Source organism: Equus przewalskii, chromosome 19 (assembly GCF_037783145.1).
Source record: "Equus przewalskii isolate Varuska chromosome 19, EquPr2, whole genome shotgun sequence".
NCBI classification, from domain to species: Eukaryota; Metazoa; Chordata; class Mammalia; order Perissodactyla; family Equidae; genus Equus; species Equus przewalskii.
In genome coordinates this window covers 36634395-36654157 of record NC_091849.1, presented here as the reverse complement: position 1 = coordinate 36654157, position 19763 = coordinate 36634395, and the positions used below count along the sequence as shown (strand labels likewise).

Here is a 19763-nt window from a genome sequence, read left to right as displayed (position 1 = left end):
GCGAAACCCGGGCCGCCAAAGCAGAGCGTGAAGAACCTTAACCACTCAGCCGTGGGGCCGGCCCCTGGTTCCCACCTTTAAAGTAGATGCAGAGATAGATGCTCTTTCCCTTTGAAAAAAATTATTGATACATTTAAGGATGACTGACCCTTCACCAAGGGGCTCTACTTTCATGGCCCTGGTTTTTCCTCTCTCTAGGAGGGAGCACTGGCCAGTTCTCCTGTGAGCCCTGAGGCAGCCACACCTTCCCCAGGCACCCAGACCCAAGCCCGAGGTGCCTCTCGAGTGAACCTGCTGGGCGAGGGGCCAATCTGCAAGCTGCCAGGAAGACTCCGTGAGTACAGGGGAGGAGGAAGGCCGATGTGTTTAAAGGACGTCAATGTGATGCATAAACTTCTTGATCTAAGAAATTGCCTTTCCTCCATTTGCTAGTTCTCTGCTGGGTTATCTTTGCCTTTTCCTTGGTGAGGAGGTCAGAGGAGGTAAATGTGAGTTCTCCCTGCGGGGAGTACAGCTGACAGGGCCACACGTGAGGGCGGGCGGTCTCCTCATTGGTCAGATGAGGGTTAGGGTGCATGAGCTGCTGGGTCCCTTCCAGCCTAAAGGCAAAGAGTTGGGGACGTTGCCAGTGAGGAAGCCAGATGGGGCTAAACAGTGAACAACTGTATGTGTGTAGAGCCCTCTTTTAAATAATTATGTTTAACTTTTATTGTTATAAAAGTAGCATGTGCTTGTAATCAAAAATTGGGAAATGGCAGAGAAGCATGAGAAGAATATATAGAACAATCAAATCCACCCAAAGATGACCATGGGAAATGCATTGGTGGTATCGTTTCATTTCATTTTCCTAAGTAATGCTCTTGCCCCAGGAAACTCATGGCCATGGAGCAGGCTTAGATTAACATATTTGTGCCTGTGTTTCAAACGGCAAAGCTGAGAGGTGGAAAAGCTAAGTGACATGCTCAGGATCACACAGGCTCTCCGTGCTAAGGTGAAACCTCCGTCCTGCTGATGATCTTCTAAGAGATTCTTAAATGTTCTTCCCAAGCCGTGGAAATCATGGGATAGGTGGCTAGCTGACTGCTGGTGGGATCTTTATTCTGGGAGGGAGTCTTAGGGCAGTCACGTCTAACCTGGATTGGAAAGTGTCCTGACCCCTTCCTGCTCAGCTGGCCTGGAGGCTGGAACACTGCTTTATTGATTTCACATCTTTCCAATTTTCTGGCCACAACCTGCTTTTTGAACCACTGACAGAACTGAGCAGAATGTGGGGTATTTTTTTTCACAGGCCTTGGGAAGAGCTTGTTGCCCCCAAATACCTCTGCCGTCCGCTGCCTGGCATTCTTTAAATGCAAGGAACAGAGCCTGTCTTTTCAGCGTTAGAAGGAAGGTGGGGACTCCCGGACGTGAGAGAACCCCAGTGGCAGTGCGATTTGGGGATGGGGTGGGGAGCTCTGTAAGGAACCTGTGTTGCTTCATTTGGTCCAAATGCCAGCCCTGGCCGGTAGCTTGGGGGCTCAGGGCTGCTGCAAGGAGATGTTTGGCAACAGTTACACAGAGAGTAGGATTTAGGCTCCATTCCCAGGCCAATCCGTGGTGACAAGGAAAACAGGACTTTGGGGCCAGTCCTGAAGACCCTGACTGTTGCTGCTGAGAAGGCTCTTAGAGGTCATCTAACCCAGTCCCCTCATGGCAGCTGAGGACACGGAGCCTCAGACAGGGAGGGGCTTCTGTGCAGGGCACTCTGGATTGTCCCCTCTCGTCTCCCCCGATAGTCAAAGACCGCTCCCACAACCAGCTTGCCAAGTCCTAGAACTTCGACCCTGGGAGAGACCCTGGATGTCGCCTCAGGTAACTCCCTCGTATTCCAAGTGAGGAGTCTGAGGCCCAGGAGGTTGTGCGCTGCCCGAGGTTGTGTAAGCTTCCCTCCTCTCCCTTCCCCCAGCACCAGCTCAAGGTCCCTGGGTGAGAGGGCACGGGAAGAGCAGTGGGGATTTAGAAAGTTTAATCACCACCTCGGTAAATACAATTATACAAGCCTTTTAATTTTTTGAAGCCTGGTGGGGCCCCTCTAAGATGGTCACCCGGTCTTCCTGCACCTTTCTAGTGACAGGAATGTCTTCCCTCTTGTAAGCCAGCCTGTTCCCTGATTACTCCACTCGGGATACAGGGCCATTATGACCTATTAAGAGCTCCTGAGGTACAGTCCTATTGCCTTGGGTTAGATTTCTCCAGAAGCAGACCCTGAAATTCTTCCCCACAGAGGAGAGAAGGAAGTCTGAGAACGTTCTGTTGGGCCAGGTGGCACTGTGGGCAGCTGGAGCTCAGTCCCAGTGGGGACCTCGGGGGACAGTGAAAGCCTACCCTGAATTATCCCAACGCTGGGGTAAGGCAGCTGGTCTATATCCACCCGCTTCCCAAGCATGATGGGATGAGGGCTGCTGCCAGGGGTGCTGACTCCCAGCTTTCTCAGGTGCCCTGGGCACGGGCTGAGTCAGGTGCAGAGTCAGAGGCCGGCATTCGGCATTTGCCGCCCCCAGAGTGTAGAGGTGAGAGCAAGGGCCATGGGCGGGGCACCAACAGCACCTCCCATACTTCTCGTCTTAGATTCCATGACTCATATTTACTTCTGAAAATATTCAGACAACACAGTTCTGGCCCTTAGTAAATATCTAACAGTCTTAAAAGATAGGGTATGCTAAATGAGTCATTTTCCTGTAAACAACATCCCCAGTGAGCAAACTGCTGACACCAAATGAGGGTTTGACCTTTCACATGGCTGGGGTGATGTCAGCCCGTTTCTCACATTTCTGGAAATTAGGTTTCCATCGCTGGGCATCTCTCTGACATTTATTCCAAGTCGCCCACCCCATTCCCTCCTCCACCTCCAGCTTTCATTCTAATCCTCAGGGCTGATTTGCCTCCACGGGAAGGTGAACAGACAAAACGCATCTTGCTCGGCTTTGGGAGTCCGCCCAAGTGGAGCCCACCAGGCATTTCCCTGTGGAGCGCACTCGCCAGTGTTTGTTTGCCTGAAATAAACAAAGATGTGCAGTCGAGCACGGAAAGTCCACTCCGAGGATGACTGTGATGTCTAGAGACAGGAGGTGGGCTGGGATGGAGGGGTGGGGTCCAGGGGTGCTCTAGCAGGGTGTCCCCCACTCACAAAAGGAGATTCACAACTATACTTCCCTCTGTGCAAGTGGACAGTGAGAGAGGATTCGCTCCTCCCCTGCCCTGGGGGGGGTGGGGTGGGATGGAGGAGGTGATGCCACCTCAAGGGACAACTCAGGGGATTTTCAGAGGAGGCAGTTTAGAGATGGTCACCAGTACAGCCTCATTCAATGACAGAGAGAGAACAAAAGTTATCTGTGATGCTAATGGCCTCATGGGGCCTCACACCCAGGTCCGGAGTCTCTTCATTTTCTAGGAGTTTATTCCTGGAAAAAAGCTCTATGAAGTTCCCGCTGTTGGATGCAGAGGGATTGAGACATCCTGGTGTTTTGAAGTGGACTTTCAGAGCTCCTGGCTGTGACTAAGCCACAGGCGATGTACAGCGCCACCTCTGATTTTCAGATGTCACTTAGGGCAAAGGGCTGGCACCTCTCCTCAGCTCCCTGGCAGCATACAACAAGGGAAAAGGGCCCTTGGCGAGTGTCAGCATATTTTTCGTGCCCTTGCTCAGGTTCACATCCTTCACTTATGAGAGAGTCCCCAGCACTGATTTTAGTGCTTGATACAATTCTGCCAGTGTGGCTTCCTGGAATCCCAGACCAGGGTACCTGAAATTTTCACGTGCACGTGAGTCTCCTGGAGCCTTTGGAAATGCAGATTCCGATTCTGCAGGTCTGCATGGGGCCTGAGATCTGCATCGCTATTAAACTCCTAGGCCGGGCTGTTGCTGCTGGAAGTGCTTTCAAGGGCCTCATTTTATGCAGCTGAGTCCTAACAGTGATTTTCAGTGTTGGTCAAGGCTCACTAAGGAGGGAAAATCAATTTAGTAGGTCAACTTTTAAAAAATGAAATAGTACATTTCAGAGTACATCATAGATAGTAGTAGTAGCTATGATTTCATGAATACTTTGATTTGGCTCTTTACATATACGTGTGTGTGGGTCATGATATAAAAATGTATTTTTTACTGTGAGTTGAGGTCAGAATGGTTTGAGGTGAATATGATACAGTCTACACAGAAATTAAAATATAATGATGTACATCTGAAATTTATATAATGGTATAAACCAACGTTACATCAATAAGAAAAAGAAAAAAAAAAGGATGGTTTGAGAAATGCTGCCCTGGATCGTGGCATATTAGAAGCAGGAAATTAGATGGATGCAGGTGTAAAAGAGGGAGATGGGATGGAGCAGGGAGCATGGAGACTAGAAACTTAGAATGTTCTGGAAGCTGTGCGTATTGACAGTGGTGCTGTCACCTAACAATGAAAGGGAATATGGCAACAACAAACAGATCAAAGATTCCCCAAACCAACAATTTGAGGACAAAAAGCCTCTCCACCCCTAAGCTGACTCCTTCTTTGGGAAGAAGCCAAGCCAAACCCAGCCTGGCTTGACCACATCCCCACTCTCCCATTTCTCCATCAGACAGTGCCTTTGTGCAGTACACAACACAACTGTACGTGCTGGCCCTGCCCCCACAGTCTGGTGACAACCAGAAAGCCACATATGATTACCAAGAAAAGCAGTATCAGCCAAGACAACCAGGACAAGCAATGGGGGGATGGATCTGAGGGGACTCTGGACAGACAGTGACATGAAGTCAACTAAGGACAATGGTAATTGCTAAACCACAGTCGTCATGGTAGAGAAACAAGATAGTTCCTTTGTTTGGGGCAAGCTCCACCAGTGAAGACGCTGATAATCATACTAAAGGCCATTTGTTGGGTTTTTATTCTTGACCAGGCATTGTGCTGGGCTTTCTGTATACCTGTCTGATTTAATACACTCAAATAGGCCTGGGAAGTAGATTCTTGTATTATCCCCACCCTTACAGATGTGAAAACTGGCTGTAGAGTGAGGGGAAATATCTTGTCCATGGTCACCCACAGTAAAGTACTGGAGCTGCCATTCGAGCCTGTGTACCTCAGACCCCACAGCTGTCACTCACTCTGAGCGACAGCCTTCAGCATCAGATGATGACAACTCCCATTTTTAGGAGACTAGCCAAGAATTTTACATCGTCTCCTGTGTTCCTCCTGGGGACCCTGTCCGTAGGTCAAAGCCAGCTGCTAGTTCTATTTGGTTGCTACAGGTTGGTCCAGCTCTGTTGTTTCTGGAGGTCACTGACCTAGTAAACTGCAGGGGTGTGGTAAGGAGTAGGGGGACACAGCTTTCACCAGGTGGGGAGGGGCGGCTCGAGTGGGTGTTGAAATCTGGACAGAGGGGTTTTGACTTGGTGGGGTTGATAGTCGGGAGCCATGTTAGTTTCTTGAGCAAGAGAATGAAAGAGATGCTGTAGGAAGGGAGACCTGGCTGGGGTGGGGCTGGGGGGCAGGAGAGGGCGTTGGTCAGCATGCCTATAAGTCTCTCAGGCCCCTCACTGCTTGCTCAGCTCACTCATTTAGATAGTTTGTGTTTATGGAGCGTCTACTATGTGCCAGGCATTGCTCTAGGGGCTGGAGATGCCGCAGGGACTGAGACCGGCAGTGTGTGCCTTGTGGAGATGACATTCTGGGCGCGGGGCGGGGGGACTACCTAGGAAGCCCTAAGCCCAGTGGTAAGGGCAGTGGAGGACAATACAGCTGAGGAAGAGGAGGAGGAGAGTCCCCATAACCCTGCTCTGGGGTGAGGAGGATGGAGTGCTGACTCTTCAGGGAGACATCCCAGCCCTCCAGCTGTGTCTTGGGCAGAGAGTTCCTCAGAGACTGCACCAGCTGGGGGCTCTTCCTGGATCTGTCCCAGAAGCTGGGAGCCGGCCAAGCTGGAAATCCCCAGTGAGCGAGTCACTGGGGCAGAGAGAGTAAGATGATAGCAGGCTAGAGTCCTGAGAGACGATGATGGTAGATGTGGAGGAGCTGAAAATATGATGGATCATTGCCGGGAGAGGGAGCAGCCACGGGCTGGTCTGCAGGTGAGGCTCCTGGGGTGGGGTTAGACCGGGAAGGGGAGACCCAGAGAGGCTCACCCCAGTAACTGGGAGGGAGACCTCAGGGGGGGCAGCGAGCACCTTAGGTAACACTCGCCAGTGTGTGTTGAGCTCTCAGGTGTGCTGGGTCCCTGCCAAGCATTTTACACGTGTTACCTCATCGAACAGCAGGCGCTCCGTCTGCCTTGGAAAGGACATCCCACGTGCTGGACACTGGTCTTAAAGTGATTATCTCTTAGAATCCTCGTGACGGCCCTGTGTGGCTAGTACTATTTTTGTCATTGTCCTCATGACAATAATGAAACTGAGACACAGTCATTTAGTTCCTGGCATTTACAGCTGACCTGGCAGCATCATCGGTACTTTTTGTTGCTGTTGTATGTTTTTACTTTTACTTTTTATTTTTTTAGGTATAATTTGCATACAGTCCAGCATGCAAATCTTAAGTGTACAGCTCCGTGAATTTTTATGGACGTACATGTGCGTGTAGCCGAGGGCATCTAGATCAAGATCCAGCCATTTCCACGGCCCAGGACGTTCCCTCCTGTCTCCTCCCAGTCAGTTCCCCTCCACAGGGCGACCCCTATTCTGCTTTCTCTCCCTAGATTAGCACTGTTTATTAGCACTGAACTATTGACTGTAGTTTTGTGTCTGGCCTCTTTCCTTCAATGTAATATCTTTGAGGTTTACCCACGCGTTGCATGTAGCCGTCATTTGTACTTTCTGTTTTGTTGGCAAGCAGCATTCTGTTGCGTGAAAACATGACAATTTGATTGTCCATTTTCTAGATGATGGCTATTTGGGATGTTTCCAGTTATTTTCTACTGTGAACAGAGCCACTGTGGACATTTGCATACATGTCTTTCTGTGGACGTGTCCACCATGGTCTTTCCTTAGGAGTGGAAATGCTGAGCTCCCAACCACTGCACCGCACTGCCCCGCAAACAGCACAGCAGCCCAGAGAGGCAATGTTATTACCCCACTTCACAGAGCAGGAAACTAAGGCTGAGAGAGGTTGAGTGGCTGATGAGGTGACTTGGCTAGCAAGGGGCTGAGCTGGAACCCAGACCCTGAGCTTGGGGATTTGGCCCAGAGCCAGGTGGCTGATCCAGTGAGTGGCATTTCCACTGGTGTGAGGGGCTTTGACCCACTGCTGGTTTGATTGAGGCCTTGGTGGCTGACCCACTCTTGGAACTTGGTCCTTTCCTGGGGATCAAGTCCTATTGGAAAAGCCGTTTGGTGAGGAAGATTGGCCCTGAGCTAACATCTGTTGCCAATCTTCCTCTTCTTTTTTTTTTTCTCTCCCAAAGCCCCAGTGCATAGTTGTATATCCTAGTTGTAAGTCATTTAGTTCTCCTACCTGGGATGGTGCCACAGCATGGCTTGATGAGCAGTGTGTAGGTCTGCACCCAGGATCCGAACCAGCAAACCCTGGGCTGCTGAAGTGGAGCATGCAAACTTAACCACTCGGCCCCTGGGCCAGGCCCCTGGAAAAGCCTTTTGACATTAACATCTTTGAAGACATGAGGAACAAGAAGGTTCCCTCTCTTTATTTATTGGACTGGAAGTGCTGGCAGCAATGGGCTGAAAGGTGAGGGTAGAAGAGAGCAGGAGGCAGTGAAAGAAAAACCAAATTCCACTCCAGGAAGATGACAGGCTTCATCTCCAGGGGCTCCTGTGGGCTGTGTGGGGCCTCAGGGTCCCTCAGACACAGCTTGGGAAGTCCCCTGCCTGTCTCTCTGGGCCTGGGAGCAGGACCACATCTGCAGTTGATAATGTCTGCCAAGTTCAGGGTTTTCCCCTCTTAGTGTAATTTTAGTGTTTTCATGGAGGCAGAACGGCCAGAAGGCTGTGGAATCCATCCCCACCCTCTGGCCAAACACAGGAAAATGTACCTCTGACGCAGGAATCAGAGACAGCCTCAAACATCATGAAATAGGCGACCCCATAAAAAAGCAATTGCCAGTTGGCCCCGGGGGCCCTGGCAGCCGCCCCTGACACCTGAATGTCACCATCGTGTGGTCTCTGAGTTTTACACCATTCAGCTTTTTGTGACTCACTTCTGTAACCGCCAGACTGATCTCCCACAGAGGCTCTGTGTTTCTCTTTCCACCAGCAAGGCAGCCTTTTCCCTGCGTTCCTGCCGGGTGCGGGGTCTTCATTAAAATGACACCTCCTTCTTCTCTGACTGTGCGTGTCCCTGACTGTTGAGGTGACCTGTCTCACCATAGGTTTTTATAGTGGATCTGCTCTCCTGCAGAGGTTCTTATCTGGCGGGGAGTTTGCTCCCTTCCCCTTGGGGACATGTGGTGATGTCTGCAGACGTTTTTGGTTGTCACAACTCGTGGTGGGGATGTGCTGCTGACATCTAGTGGGTAGAGGCCAGGGATGCTGTCCCACCGCAAGGAATTCTCAGGCCTGAAGTGTCAGTAGTGCTGAAGCTGGGAAACCCTGCTCCACTGCGACCTGTTGGTAAGATTTTTTGTCCTTTTTAAAAAAAATCAATTTAGAGATGCTCTTGACCTATGATAGGCGTTCACCCTTTATCTGCCATCTGTATTCCAAATATTTCCCCCAAATCTGTCCTCTTTTAGTTTTGTTTATGATATCTTTTGCCACACATACAAAAATTAAGGTAGCTAAATGTGTCTTTCATTTTGTGTGTGTGTGTGGGAGGAGGATTGGCCCTGAGCTAACGTCTGTTGCCAATCTTCCACTTTTTTTTTTTCTCCCCAAAGCCCCAGTACATAGTTGTATATCCTTGTTGTAGATCATTCTGTTTCTTCTGTGTGGGACGCTGCCACAGCATGGCTTGATGAATGGTGCCATGTCTGCACCCGGGATCCAAACCGGCAAACCCTGGCCTGCCGAAGTGAAGTGTGCGAAATTAACCACTCAGCCACGGGGCCGGCCCCTCATTTTTTCTTATAGCTTCCAAGTTTGTTTCATGGTTGAGGTCTCCCCTACCCTTGTTTAGGGCATGTGGCTTCCTATTTCTACTTCTTTTGAGATTTCTATTGTTCTATTCATTAGGCCTTAATCTATCTGAATTGATTTTTGTGAATGGTGGGAGGTGAGGGTCCATATATATTTTTGTCCAGGTGGAGACCCAGTTGTGGTTTTTACCATATCTTAAATTAACTATCCTTTCCCACTGAATTAAAATCTCACCTCTGTCATGTATTAACTTTCCACACACACACACACACACACACACACACACACACACACACACGAATTCTGGGCTCCCTCGTCGTTTCCAATGATACCTGTCAATCTTAGGTTAATGCGATCAGATGTTGATTACATCATGGCTTTGTACATGATGTACAGCACAGGCCAGTTGTCATCTCTATTTTCTTTTTCCCCTTAAATAATTTTTTGGTTGATTTCAGACATTTATTCTTTCCTTTTATGCATTCTTGGGTCCCACAATAAAGCAAGGGGAGGGTCCCCTTCCTCCCAGGGCGGGCCACGCTGCTCTCCTTTCTGTGTCTGTAGCACAGTGCGCCTTCTCTTAGTGCCGCTGACGAGGACTGTCATTGGCGAGTCCTGGGTTGCTGGGGTCCCTCCCTCCTGCCAGCCTCGCTCTGTGCCATGTCCCCAGCAGTGGCACCTTGTGAGACACATGGCTGTTGCTTGTTAGGATTGGCTGACTGAATGAATGAGTAGATGGCGCACATCTTTCTTTCTTCAGACACGAACACCAGTGTTGTCTTGGGAACAAGGCAGTCAGAGTTTGGGTTAGTCTTTGTCACTGCCATGGTGTGGCCTTGGGCAGTCGCTGCTCCCCTCTGCCTCAGTTTCCCTACCTGTCAGACTGGACCCGATGAGCCCTGAGCTCCTCCACTCTCACACGACTGGGGGTTCTGAGAGGGACGAGGAGCTCTTGGGGAGGAGACGTCCCTCACACAGCGAACCACCGGGCCGGCCCACCACAGTGGGCACAGTGCCGGGGGCCCGACCCTGTGAGGGGCCCAGGCAAATGTTCCAATTCTTTTAAAATTGGAAGAAAAAAATGAACTTTTAGGCAGAAGAAAATGTTTTAATATATAACAGTATCCTCCTCTTTATACCAATGCAGTCATAAAAGATAATTTTTTTAGTGGAGGTAGGGCCCATGAAGGAAGAGTGCTGAGGGCCCAAGCGAGTCAGAACGAGCCTCTGCGGAGGCGACCCTGATGGTGGGCTGAGGATTGGTGTTAGGAGTGTCACAGGCCCAGGCGAATAGAGGTGTCGGGGAATAAAGGAAAGCAGCCCCTGGCTGAGTGTTGCTGGAGACTGGAGTCTGGGAGTAGGAGACCCCCTTGTCCCCTGGGCCATTCCCCAAGCGAACCCACATCTGAGTTGGCACAACAGAGCAAAGAATACAGCAACCAGACACCCAGGTTGCAAGCCTGGCTGTACCGCATGCACCTGTGTGACCTCAGGTGAGCCTTCACCTCTGGGAGCCTCAGTTTCCTCGTTTGGAAAACAGTAATATTAGCACCTTCTTCATAGGACTGTTGGGTCGTTCTTGCAGTCACTCAACACTCTCAAGCACCTACTGTGTTTCAGGCACTGTCCTAGGTGCTGAATGCATACAGCAGTGTTCCCAGCACGCTCAGCCCGGTGCCTGGCACATAGTACTTCCTCATTAATCATTTGTTGAGTGGATAATTGGTAAATAGGCCCGGGGGGAGGGGTACCAAAAATAAATAAGTGATTACTTACATAATGTGTAGATAATAGTAAACATAAACACATGATTTTATCAAATGTAAAATGTAATTACAAAGAGAGTAAGGTGCCAGGAAGGAAAAGGACAAGACACAGTGACAGAGAAAGTGTCGGGGCGTGGGGGGCAGGACAGGAGAGCATCTGCTCAGACGGCATGTTCAGAGGGGGCTTCTCCCAGGAGGCGACATTCAAGTGAGGGCTGAGATAGGAGGCTGAGTGATTGACGGGGGAGAGCTCCCGCCCCCCGCCCCCCACCCCGTGCCCGCCCCCCAGCCCGTGTCCTCGCGTTGCAGGCATCCAGCCGGCGCTTTGGAGCAGGGAGGACGTGCTGCACTGGCTGCGCTGGGCCGAGGGCGAGTACGCGCTGCAGCCCACCCGGGAGCACGGGTTCGACATGAACGGCCGCGCCCTCTGCATCCTCACCAAGGATGACTTCCGGCTCCGCGCACCAGGCTCAGGTCAGGGCAACTCCCTGGTTTCCGCCTGGAGCGTTCTGATGGACACCCGGCTAGGTCCAAGGGGAGAGGTGGGGCGTCAGTTGGGGAGGATCGTGCTCACCTCCCAGCACTGCAGACGCCCTTCTTTGCACAGATGTTTGCCCGGTGGTTCCCAGCTAGAGCCTGCAGCAAAGGAGTCCACTTGGGGCTTATTTTCAGAGCCCCAGGGGCCTGTCCCACCCTCTCACTTTCCCCTCCCTGTCGCCGCGGCCCTGGTCTCCCCACCCTTTTCCACACTAGGACCTCTCATCTCCATCAGCGCTAAGCTTGAGACGGGACATGCTAGTCCTCCTCCGAGAGGCAGGTGATGGCAGGGTAACACGGCCAGCCCTCCCCGCCGGCCTGGTCAGCAGCCTGCCCTCCCGCCCCCACCCCCAGGTGACGTCCTGTATGAGCTGCTCCAGTACATCAAGACCCAGCGGCGGGCTCTGGTGTGTGGGCCCTTTTTTGGAGGAGACTTCAGGCAGAAGATATCCCCCCAGCACTGCCCTTGCCTCCAGGAAGGTGAGGCGGCTCTGCGCGGAGACCCTCCCCGAAATGGGCCTCACTGGGAGGTGGAGGCGGGGCTTCCTCCAGGCAAAGCAGTGACAGAGGCCGGGTGTGGGCCAGCTCCCCCATCCTCCCTGTCCCGCCTCCTTACCTGACCTCTGCCCTCTGGACCCTCCTGGCGGCCCTTGGTGCTGTGGCCGTCTGAGAAGCTGTGCCTCTCCTCTCGTTTCTTCACTCCTCTCCAGCAAAGAGTTGTGTGGCGACTAGTTTCCTCTCCTCCTCATCTCTCCATGGAGACCCCTCTGCCCAGGGTCTCCAGGGCCCTGAGCATGGGGCTGTCCATGTCCCCTCTCAGTCCTTATCATACACTATGACTTCTCACAGCCTTCGACCCAGGGGCCATCTGCCCCCACAAACTCTGCCCTTGGCTTCCTGGACACGTCACCGGTTGCCCCTTCTCAGTCTCCTGGTTTCTCCTCTTCTCCCCTACTTCTAGATGTTGGGGTGCCCCGGGGCGCAGGGGGCCTCTTCTCTTCTCTGTCTGCACTCAGACCTGGGTAATCTCATTTGGTCTCGGGTGTCAAATACCATCTAGTGCTGATGATTCCGTGTATACCCGGACCTCTCTGAATCCCAGACTTGCTCACCCCACGCTGTCTGCTGCACACCTCCCCTGGGTCTCTAACAGGCATCTGAGCCCTAACAGCTCCTCAGACTAGCCCTGCCCCCTGCCCCCTCACTCCTCTCCAGCCCGGCTCCTCTCCCAGGCGTCCCTGTCTCAGCAAACCCAGCTCCATACTTCCGACTGCTTGGGCCAAAACATTGCATGTCATCTTTGCTTTCTTTCTCTCCCACCCTCATCCCATTGTAAACACATCTTGTTGGCTCTGCCTTCTAAATCTACCCAGAATCCAGCTGCTTCACGCCCCTCCACTGCTGCCGTGGTCCAGCCCCCATCACCTCTGGAGACACCCCTCACTGGTCTTCTTGCTTCCGTTCTTCACCTCCTATGATCTGTTCTCAACAGAGCAGCCAGAGAGCTTCATAAGTTGGGTCTTGCCACTTCTCTGCTCAAAAGCTTCCAGTGGCTCCCATCTTACCCAGAGTCAAAGCAACAGTCCTAACAATAACCTCCCTGCCCTCTGCCATCCTCTCCCACCCCATTCCCCCTTGGTCATGCTGCTCCAGCCACACTGGCCTCCTTGTTCATTGAACAAGCCAGAGACACGCCTGCCTCAGGGCCTTGGCACTTGCTCTTCCCTCTACTTGGCATTCTCTTCTCTAGACACCCACAGAGCTCACTCCTCTACCTCCTCAGGTGTCTATTCAAGTGTTAGCATGTCACTGAGGCCTTCTCTGATCAGTGGGCAACTGTGCCTTTCCCAGGATTCTCTATCTGCCTTATAGTGCTTTCGTTCCCCGCCTCCCCTCCCTGCCCCCACCCCAGCTGCATTGTATACTGTTTCTATTTTTTTTTTAATCCTCTCTCTCCCCCTAGCCCAGCCCCACCCTAACTGGAATATAAGCTCCATGGAGGCAGGGCTTTTTTGAGTTCAGTGATGTGTTCCCAAGATTCTTAGAATGATGCCTGGCTCATGGAAGAATCTCAACAAATGTTCATTGGGTGGATGGAGAATCAGGGCCCCTGGGCTCTGGGCCTGGCTCTGTCACCCCTGGGCCTTGTGAGAGATTGTACGGATGAGGGAACAGGTTTGAGAGATTAAGATACTTGTGTGGGAACCGGGGTTAGTACCTGGGCTGTCTGGCCCCCACCCGAGGCCTCCACTGCCTCCACTGACCAGGGGCAGGATGGAGAAAGAGCATTAGGGGTGCTCCCCACGGGCTCCCAGGAAGGACGTGGAGGGGGGTCTGGGCTGGGGGTGCTCAGGGACCACAGAATCAATAGTGCTCATCTGCTTACAGAGGGGACCGGGCCTTTTCAGGTGGCCCCCCAAAGGGGCCTCCTGCAGCTGCCACCCGACCTGGGGCTTGCCAGCTCCTTGAGCCACTCAGATGCCCCCGGCCTGGCCAGGTGGCCCCTCAGCAGGGAGGAGTCCCTCACCTTGCCTCACTGTGCGGAGCTCGGCTGCAGGGCTGAGGGGGTCTGCCCCCGCCCCCCGATGCCGCGGGCCCCCATCGACGGCAGGATCGCCGGTGAGTAGGAGGGTGTGTCCCCGGCCTGGAGGGATGTGTGCTGAGGCCGAGTCCCAGAGGTGACAAGGAAGAGGGTTGTTTAGATCTGGGGGGTAAGAGGGTCTGTCCTGGGTGCTGGGGGCGTGGGGTGACCATCCTGTGTTCTGGCCGCAATCTGGATCACCAAGCCCACCCTGTCTCCAGGACACGGACAGTTAGCCAGTCACAGCCAGTCAGATTGACATGGAGTATCCCCCCCTTAAAACTTTATTTGTTTTTAAATAGTTGAGTATTTACTATGTGCCAGGTATGGTTCTAAAGCCTTTATTTAATCCCACAATAGCCCTTTGAGGTTGGTAGTATTGTTATCCCCATTTTACAGGTAAGGAAAATGAGGCACAGAGCGGTTAAGTGACTTCCCCATGACCACACAGCAGTAAGTCGTGGAGTTGGGTTGTGGACCTAGGCGGTCTGGCTACAGAGCCTGAGCTCTAACCAGGTGATACACTCCCACTCCACATTCATTGTTAAAAGATTGACCAACAGACAGGCAGCCAGACAGACTGACAGATAAGCTGCCCGCCTTTCCAAAGGGTGTTTTCTAGTCATGGCGGGGCTCCGACATTTATTCTAAGACAGCACAGAGGGGGCAGAAGCCTGGTTCTGAAATGGCTGGGAACCACTAAAACGCAATGATTTGGTCTTTTTAATAATAATGCTTAACATTCTTAGAGCACTTCCTCTTTCCCAGGCACCGTGCCTTGGTCTCTTGTGTTCCTTAATCCTCACGTCACCCCGTGAGAGGACACTGGCTTGGAAGAGGTTGGGTGACCGGCTGAAATGACCCCGCAGGCAGCCTGGGGTGGGACGTCAGGTCTTGCTCCCAGGCGCCCTCTGCCGCTTGCCTCCACTACGGCACATTTGATTTTCCCTAACCTCCCGTCGGGGGCTCAAGGGGATGGATGTTACGAACTTTATTTAACAGAGATCCAGGGGGCTGAGTGACTGGGCCAGGGGCAGGGACGGACTGGGAGGCTGCGGCCACTGCCTGCCCCACCACCTGCCCGCAGATGAAGGGGCCTTTGGTCTCTGCAGAACTGGGTTAGAACTCCCCCTCTGCCTGCTGCTTAGGAGCTGGGCGACTTAGGACCCGTCTGTGCCCCTCTGAGCTGGCTTCCTCTCCTCTTCCGGGGATAACCTGGGGTTGGGGTGATTGAATGAGATGCTGAGTAATGAGCCCCCGAGTGGCCGTTCCTGTTACCGCTGTCACCTTCACTGTCCTGCCGCACGTCTGGGCCCAGCCTCTGGAGCCCCAGAGCCCCCGTGCTGCCTCACAGCTCCAGGCGAGTGCCCTGTCTGCAGCCCCTGTGCTCGATTACAGACTGCCGGCTGCTGTGGGACTACGTGTACCAGCTGCTCTCTGACACCAGGTACGAGCCCTACATCAGGTGGGAAGACAAGAATGCCAAGATCTTCCGAGTTGTGGATCCAAATGGGCTCGCCAGACTCTGGGGAAACCACAAGGTGAACCTCAGCCAGCAGGCGGGATGGTGTCAACACATCCAGCAGAGGAGAGGGCAGGGGGTCAGAGTGGACCCCTCAGCACTAGGGGACAGTCCTCAACTGACAGAATGTTTCACCAGCAGCCCCAGAAGTGTTGGCATCATTTTATATTGGGAAATCCTGAGGGAAAGGCTGTTGCTTCCTGAGGATGGGGACTGACCCCATAACTCAGGAATCTTGCTTTCTGATCATTCAGTCCCACGTTTGCTCAGCATCTGAGCCTTTCGAAGCTCGTTTGCATGAACTGAGCATCGGATGCTGTGGGGCCATTGAGCCGGATGAGGAAGCTGTTCCCTGGAGGAAGCTGAGACGGAAACCCAGGTCTCAGTCCCCACAGGGGCATCGGGTGTCAGGGCTGGAAGGGCCTGGGGACGACTGAGGCCAGCATTCCCAACATGGGGAACACCCACACCCAAAATGGGTGTCTGCCAGGGGATTTGGGGTGGTTTGCTCCAAATTCTAATAATTAAATATTTATTTTAGTAAGAATTAGAATTTAAAAATTTGACTGCTATGTTAATGTCATGACTTACCGTGGTGATATAAAGCAAGTGTCCTTGTCTATGAATAAATTCATTTAAGTTAAAAAAATGAATCTTTTAAAGAAAACTATCACCAATGTTGATAATCTGCAGTCTGAGCATTTCCTGAGGTGGTACAGCATTTATTGCCCCGCACGCTCCGAGGGCTTCACCTGTATTAACGCATTTAATCCTCGCCACGACCTCGTGAGGCAGGTATTATCAGATGGGGAAACTGAGGCACACAGTGGCTCATCAACCTGTCCAAGAGTTTGCAGCCGGTAGGTGGCAGAGCAGGGACTTGAAACCAGACCCCGTGGCTCTATGCTCTGTTCTATTTGTTGCCTCTCAGCAGTGCTGGTGGCAGATAGGATGACGGAAGTTTGGGCATCCTTATCTGGTCCAATCCCCGTATAGTACAGGGAGGGAAACTGAGGCCCAGAGAGCAGCAGTTCCGTTTAATGAGCACATACGACATGCCCAGCACCATGCTAAGTTCTCTCATGCATTCACTAATTTAATCCTCACAACAAATCTGTGAGACAGATGTTTTTATCCTCATTTTATAGCCGGGAAAACCGCAGAGAGGTAAAGAAACTTATCCAAGGTCACACAGCTGCCAAATGGTGGAGCTGGGGCTTCACTGACACCAAAGCCCAGCCTCATTGCCCCTACTCTGCGCTGCCCACCCCCCGAGAGAGGAAACAATGATTTGGCCAAAGTCACGCGGCTGGTGGCAAGGCCTTCATGCCAGCCGCCACGCTGTCCCTCTGACTAAGCATATAGTTACTTGTTACTCCTTGGGACACTGCCATGTAAAAGCAGCATGTGATTCACCCCCGCCCCGTGGTTCTCAGCGGGGTAGGTGAGAGAACCATTGCGTTATTTCTCCCCTGACTTCCCCCTGCCTTTCTCCTTCCAAACTCAAGAGAACTCTCATCGCCCTCACAGAACCCTGGGCTGTGAAACCATCCAGTCTAACCTGTTCCTTCCAGATGTGGAAACCGAGGCCTGGAAGGAGCAGGGTGGGCATAGGGGGTGATGTGGGGCTGCTTTGCCTTCCAGAACCGGGTGAACATGACCTACGAGAAGATGTCGCGTGCCCTGCGCCACTACTATAAGCTGAACATCATCAAGAAGGAGCCCGGGCAGAAACTCCTGTTCAGGTGAGCAGACTAGGGGCCAAGGTGCGAAGGGGAAGAGGGGCTGCGGTCGAGTGGGCTGGAAGCCCCCTGCAGCTGGAGGGTGGGGGCTGACTTGCTGCTGGGGCCTCAATTGTAGATTTCTGAAGACACCCGGGAAGACCACCCGGGACAAGGGCAGCCGCCTGGAGCAGCTGGAGAGCCAGGAACAGGACAGGCCGGATTTTAAGGAGGAGATTCGGGCAGTCTCTCCATGAGGGGCACGTGGACTCCGGGCACCCGGCACCGATGGGCAGAGCCTGAGTCTCCCACGGAGGCAGCTGGCTGCAGGGTGGCCCCTCCCTCCTCCCAGGGCAAGTGGGCACTCCCAGCTGAGTTTTGCACTCACGGGATCACAGCTGTTGGCTCAGACCTCGAGGCTGCCTGGGGACCCGGGAGGGCCGAGAACTGGGAGGCCCCACATCCGGGACGTTGGTGGGGGGCATCATTCTTCGAATAGGGCAGCCCTGGGGCTAAGCGGGGCACAGGAAATGAACTCTCTCCCTGCCTTGCCCCTTGGTACCTGCCCAGCTTGGGAGAGGAAGTCAGATGCTGAGAGAGCATCCCACCCAACTCCTTCGGTTTACAGAAGAAGGGAGCACTGAGCCTCAGCTTTCCTCATCTGTGAACGGGGCGTGCTCCTGAAAACCCGCCCTCAGGGGGCTGATGCGTGAGATGGAAAAAAGAATTACTGCTTTTCAGCCTCAGTAATAAAAGCAATAATGACTCCTGACACTGAAGGGCTTGCTAGGTGCCAGGCCTTGTGCGAAGGGTCCTAACCTAGACTGTCTCTCATTCAGTTCACACACCAGGTTTGAAGACGGGGACGCGGGGCAGGGGCTTGCAGAGCCGGACACCTGTCCAGAGCCCAGTGCTGTCGCCTGTTTTCTTTTGGGGCCTCTGAATGTATTGGGCGCTTCTCAACAGAGGCCAGCGCCCCACCCCTCTGTCCTCAGCATCTTTGCTGAAGAGTTCATTTCCCTTGGCCCAACCCACTTGTCCTCAGTGTTCGGTCCTTTGGTGACTCTGTGACTGTGACCCAGTGAAGCTTGCCCCCACGTGGCTTCCTGTGCTTCTGTACCCGTGTCTGCCATGTGACCTGGGCAGTCGTTCCACCTCTGGAGCCTCAGGTTTCTCATCTGTAAGATGGGGACGCTACTCCTGACCTGACCTCACAGGATTGCCAGGAAACTTCTCTGAGAGGGTCTTTGTGAAATGCTCTGTGAGGAGCACTGAATCCGGGTTAGCTAAGACGACGCTGCAAAGCCAAAGCTGCTCTAAGGCATGACAGTGCCTCTGTCCTATGGGTTCAGCTTCTCCTCTCTGCTCCCCAACCCCCAGTACTGGCTGGGGCCTCTGGGCAGGGGTGGGGAGTGGGAGTGGGGGCGGGTGGGGCATGGGGAGTGAGCTTCTTGGATTTGCATCTTCTTTCTTGGAAGGAGGAAACCACCTTGGCCTCTTGCATCCATCCAGCCAGGAAAGCCCCTGTCCTGTGAGCCTGAGCTGGCCCTGAGTCACTCTACAGGAGAAGCTGATAAGGGTCTCAGACTTTGGGATTCAAAGCTGTGACAGCTCATGAGCTGGGAGACTCCTGGCTTAGTCCTGCCTGAGCTCTCGACACTTCCACCCCAGAAGGGGCCAGGCAGGTGGCCTGGGCAAAAAGCGTCGGTAGGAAAACCCTCGGCCCCTTTCTGCTGCCCAGGGACTGTTCCATCCTTGACTTCACTCTAGGATGAACCCACACCCCATATCTTTTCTCATCATCCCCAACCCAGAACTACAGAATTGGACTGGGAGGGACCATCAAAATCAACTTGTCTAGCCTCTCCTTTTGTAGATAAGGCAACTGAGGCCAGAGAGGGGGAATGACTTGCCCAGGGTCACAAAACCCAGCTCAGTGTGCTGGCCTCTGACATTGCCATATTTCCTCTCGTCTCATATCTTGCTCGTGGGTCCAAGATGTAGAGGTTTAAACAAGAGGATGGAGTTGTAAGTCACTTCTTTCGGTTATGATGTTGGCGTTTGCCTGCTGGTGTGTTAATGTTGTCAACTGCTGTGTATCCCAGGGACTGTGTCTTCACCCAGGGCAATGAGTCTCACTCAATGCCAGGACCACTGGAGCCAGGAATGGGCTGTAGGCTTGGGCAGAGTCCGCCGCCCCAGGTCCCAGACCCTCGGACTCTCCGCTTGGCCTGGGCTGAGGTTTACTCTTTCCCCACCTCCCCAGGCCCGTTTGGTGCTGGCTGGGCTGGACACCTGGGTGCCGGGAATGAGGGATTCACTCAGCCCTTCTTCCACAAGCATTAGTCAGCACCTGCTGTGTTCCTGGCACCAGGTGAGTCTCTGGGTTTGTATCCATTTTTACACAAGTAGATTCCTGAAAACTGATGGGCCACTGAAAACTACACATGTCAAGGTGAATTTCCTCACAAATAATTTAAAAAAGCAGGAAATATATTCTCATGACTTAAAAAAGTAGCCAGCCATGTCTGTCTGTCTTTTTTTTTTTTTTGCCAGGTTACATTAAAGTCAACAGTAAATAATTTATGAAAAAA

At 52.8% G+C, this 19763-nt stretch overlaps 1 protein-coding gene across 2 annotated transcripts in view; it reads left to right on the top strand.

Moving 5' to 3' along the window:
- Window positions 1–19763, top strand: part of ETV7 (ETS variant transcription factor 7) — a 22057-nt gene extending 2294 nt beyond the window's left edge. Inside the window, exons 2-8 of one of the 2 annotated variants that reach the window (XM_070585999.1) lie at window positions 199–334; window positions 11118–11282; window positions 11700–11825; window positions 13734–13964; window positions 15325–15467; window positions 17093–17193; window positions 17309–19763. In XM_070585999.1, the coding sequence (XP_070442100.1) occupies window positions 199–334; window positions 11118–11282; window positions 11700–11825; window positions 13734–13964; window positions 15325–15467; window positions 17093–17193; window positions 17309–17426 (1020 nt within the window). In that variant the 3' untranslated portion in view covers window positions 17427–19763. Of the gene's footprint in view, window positions 1–198; window positions 335–5942; window positions 6091–11117; window positions 11283–11699; window positions 11826–13733; window positions 13965–15324; window positions 15468–17092; window positions 17194–17308 lie in introns of those variants that run through there. The other variant, XM_070586000.1, reaches the window with a different exon arrangement.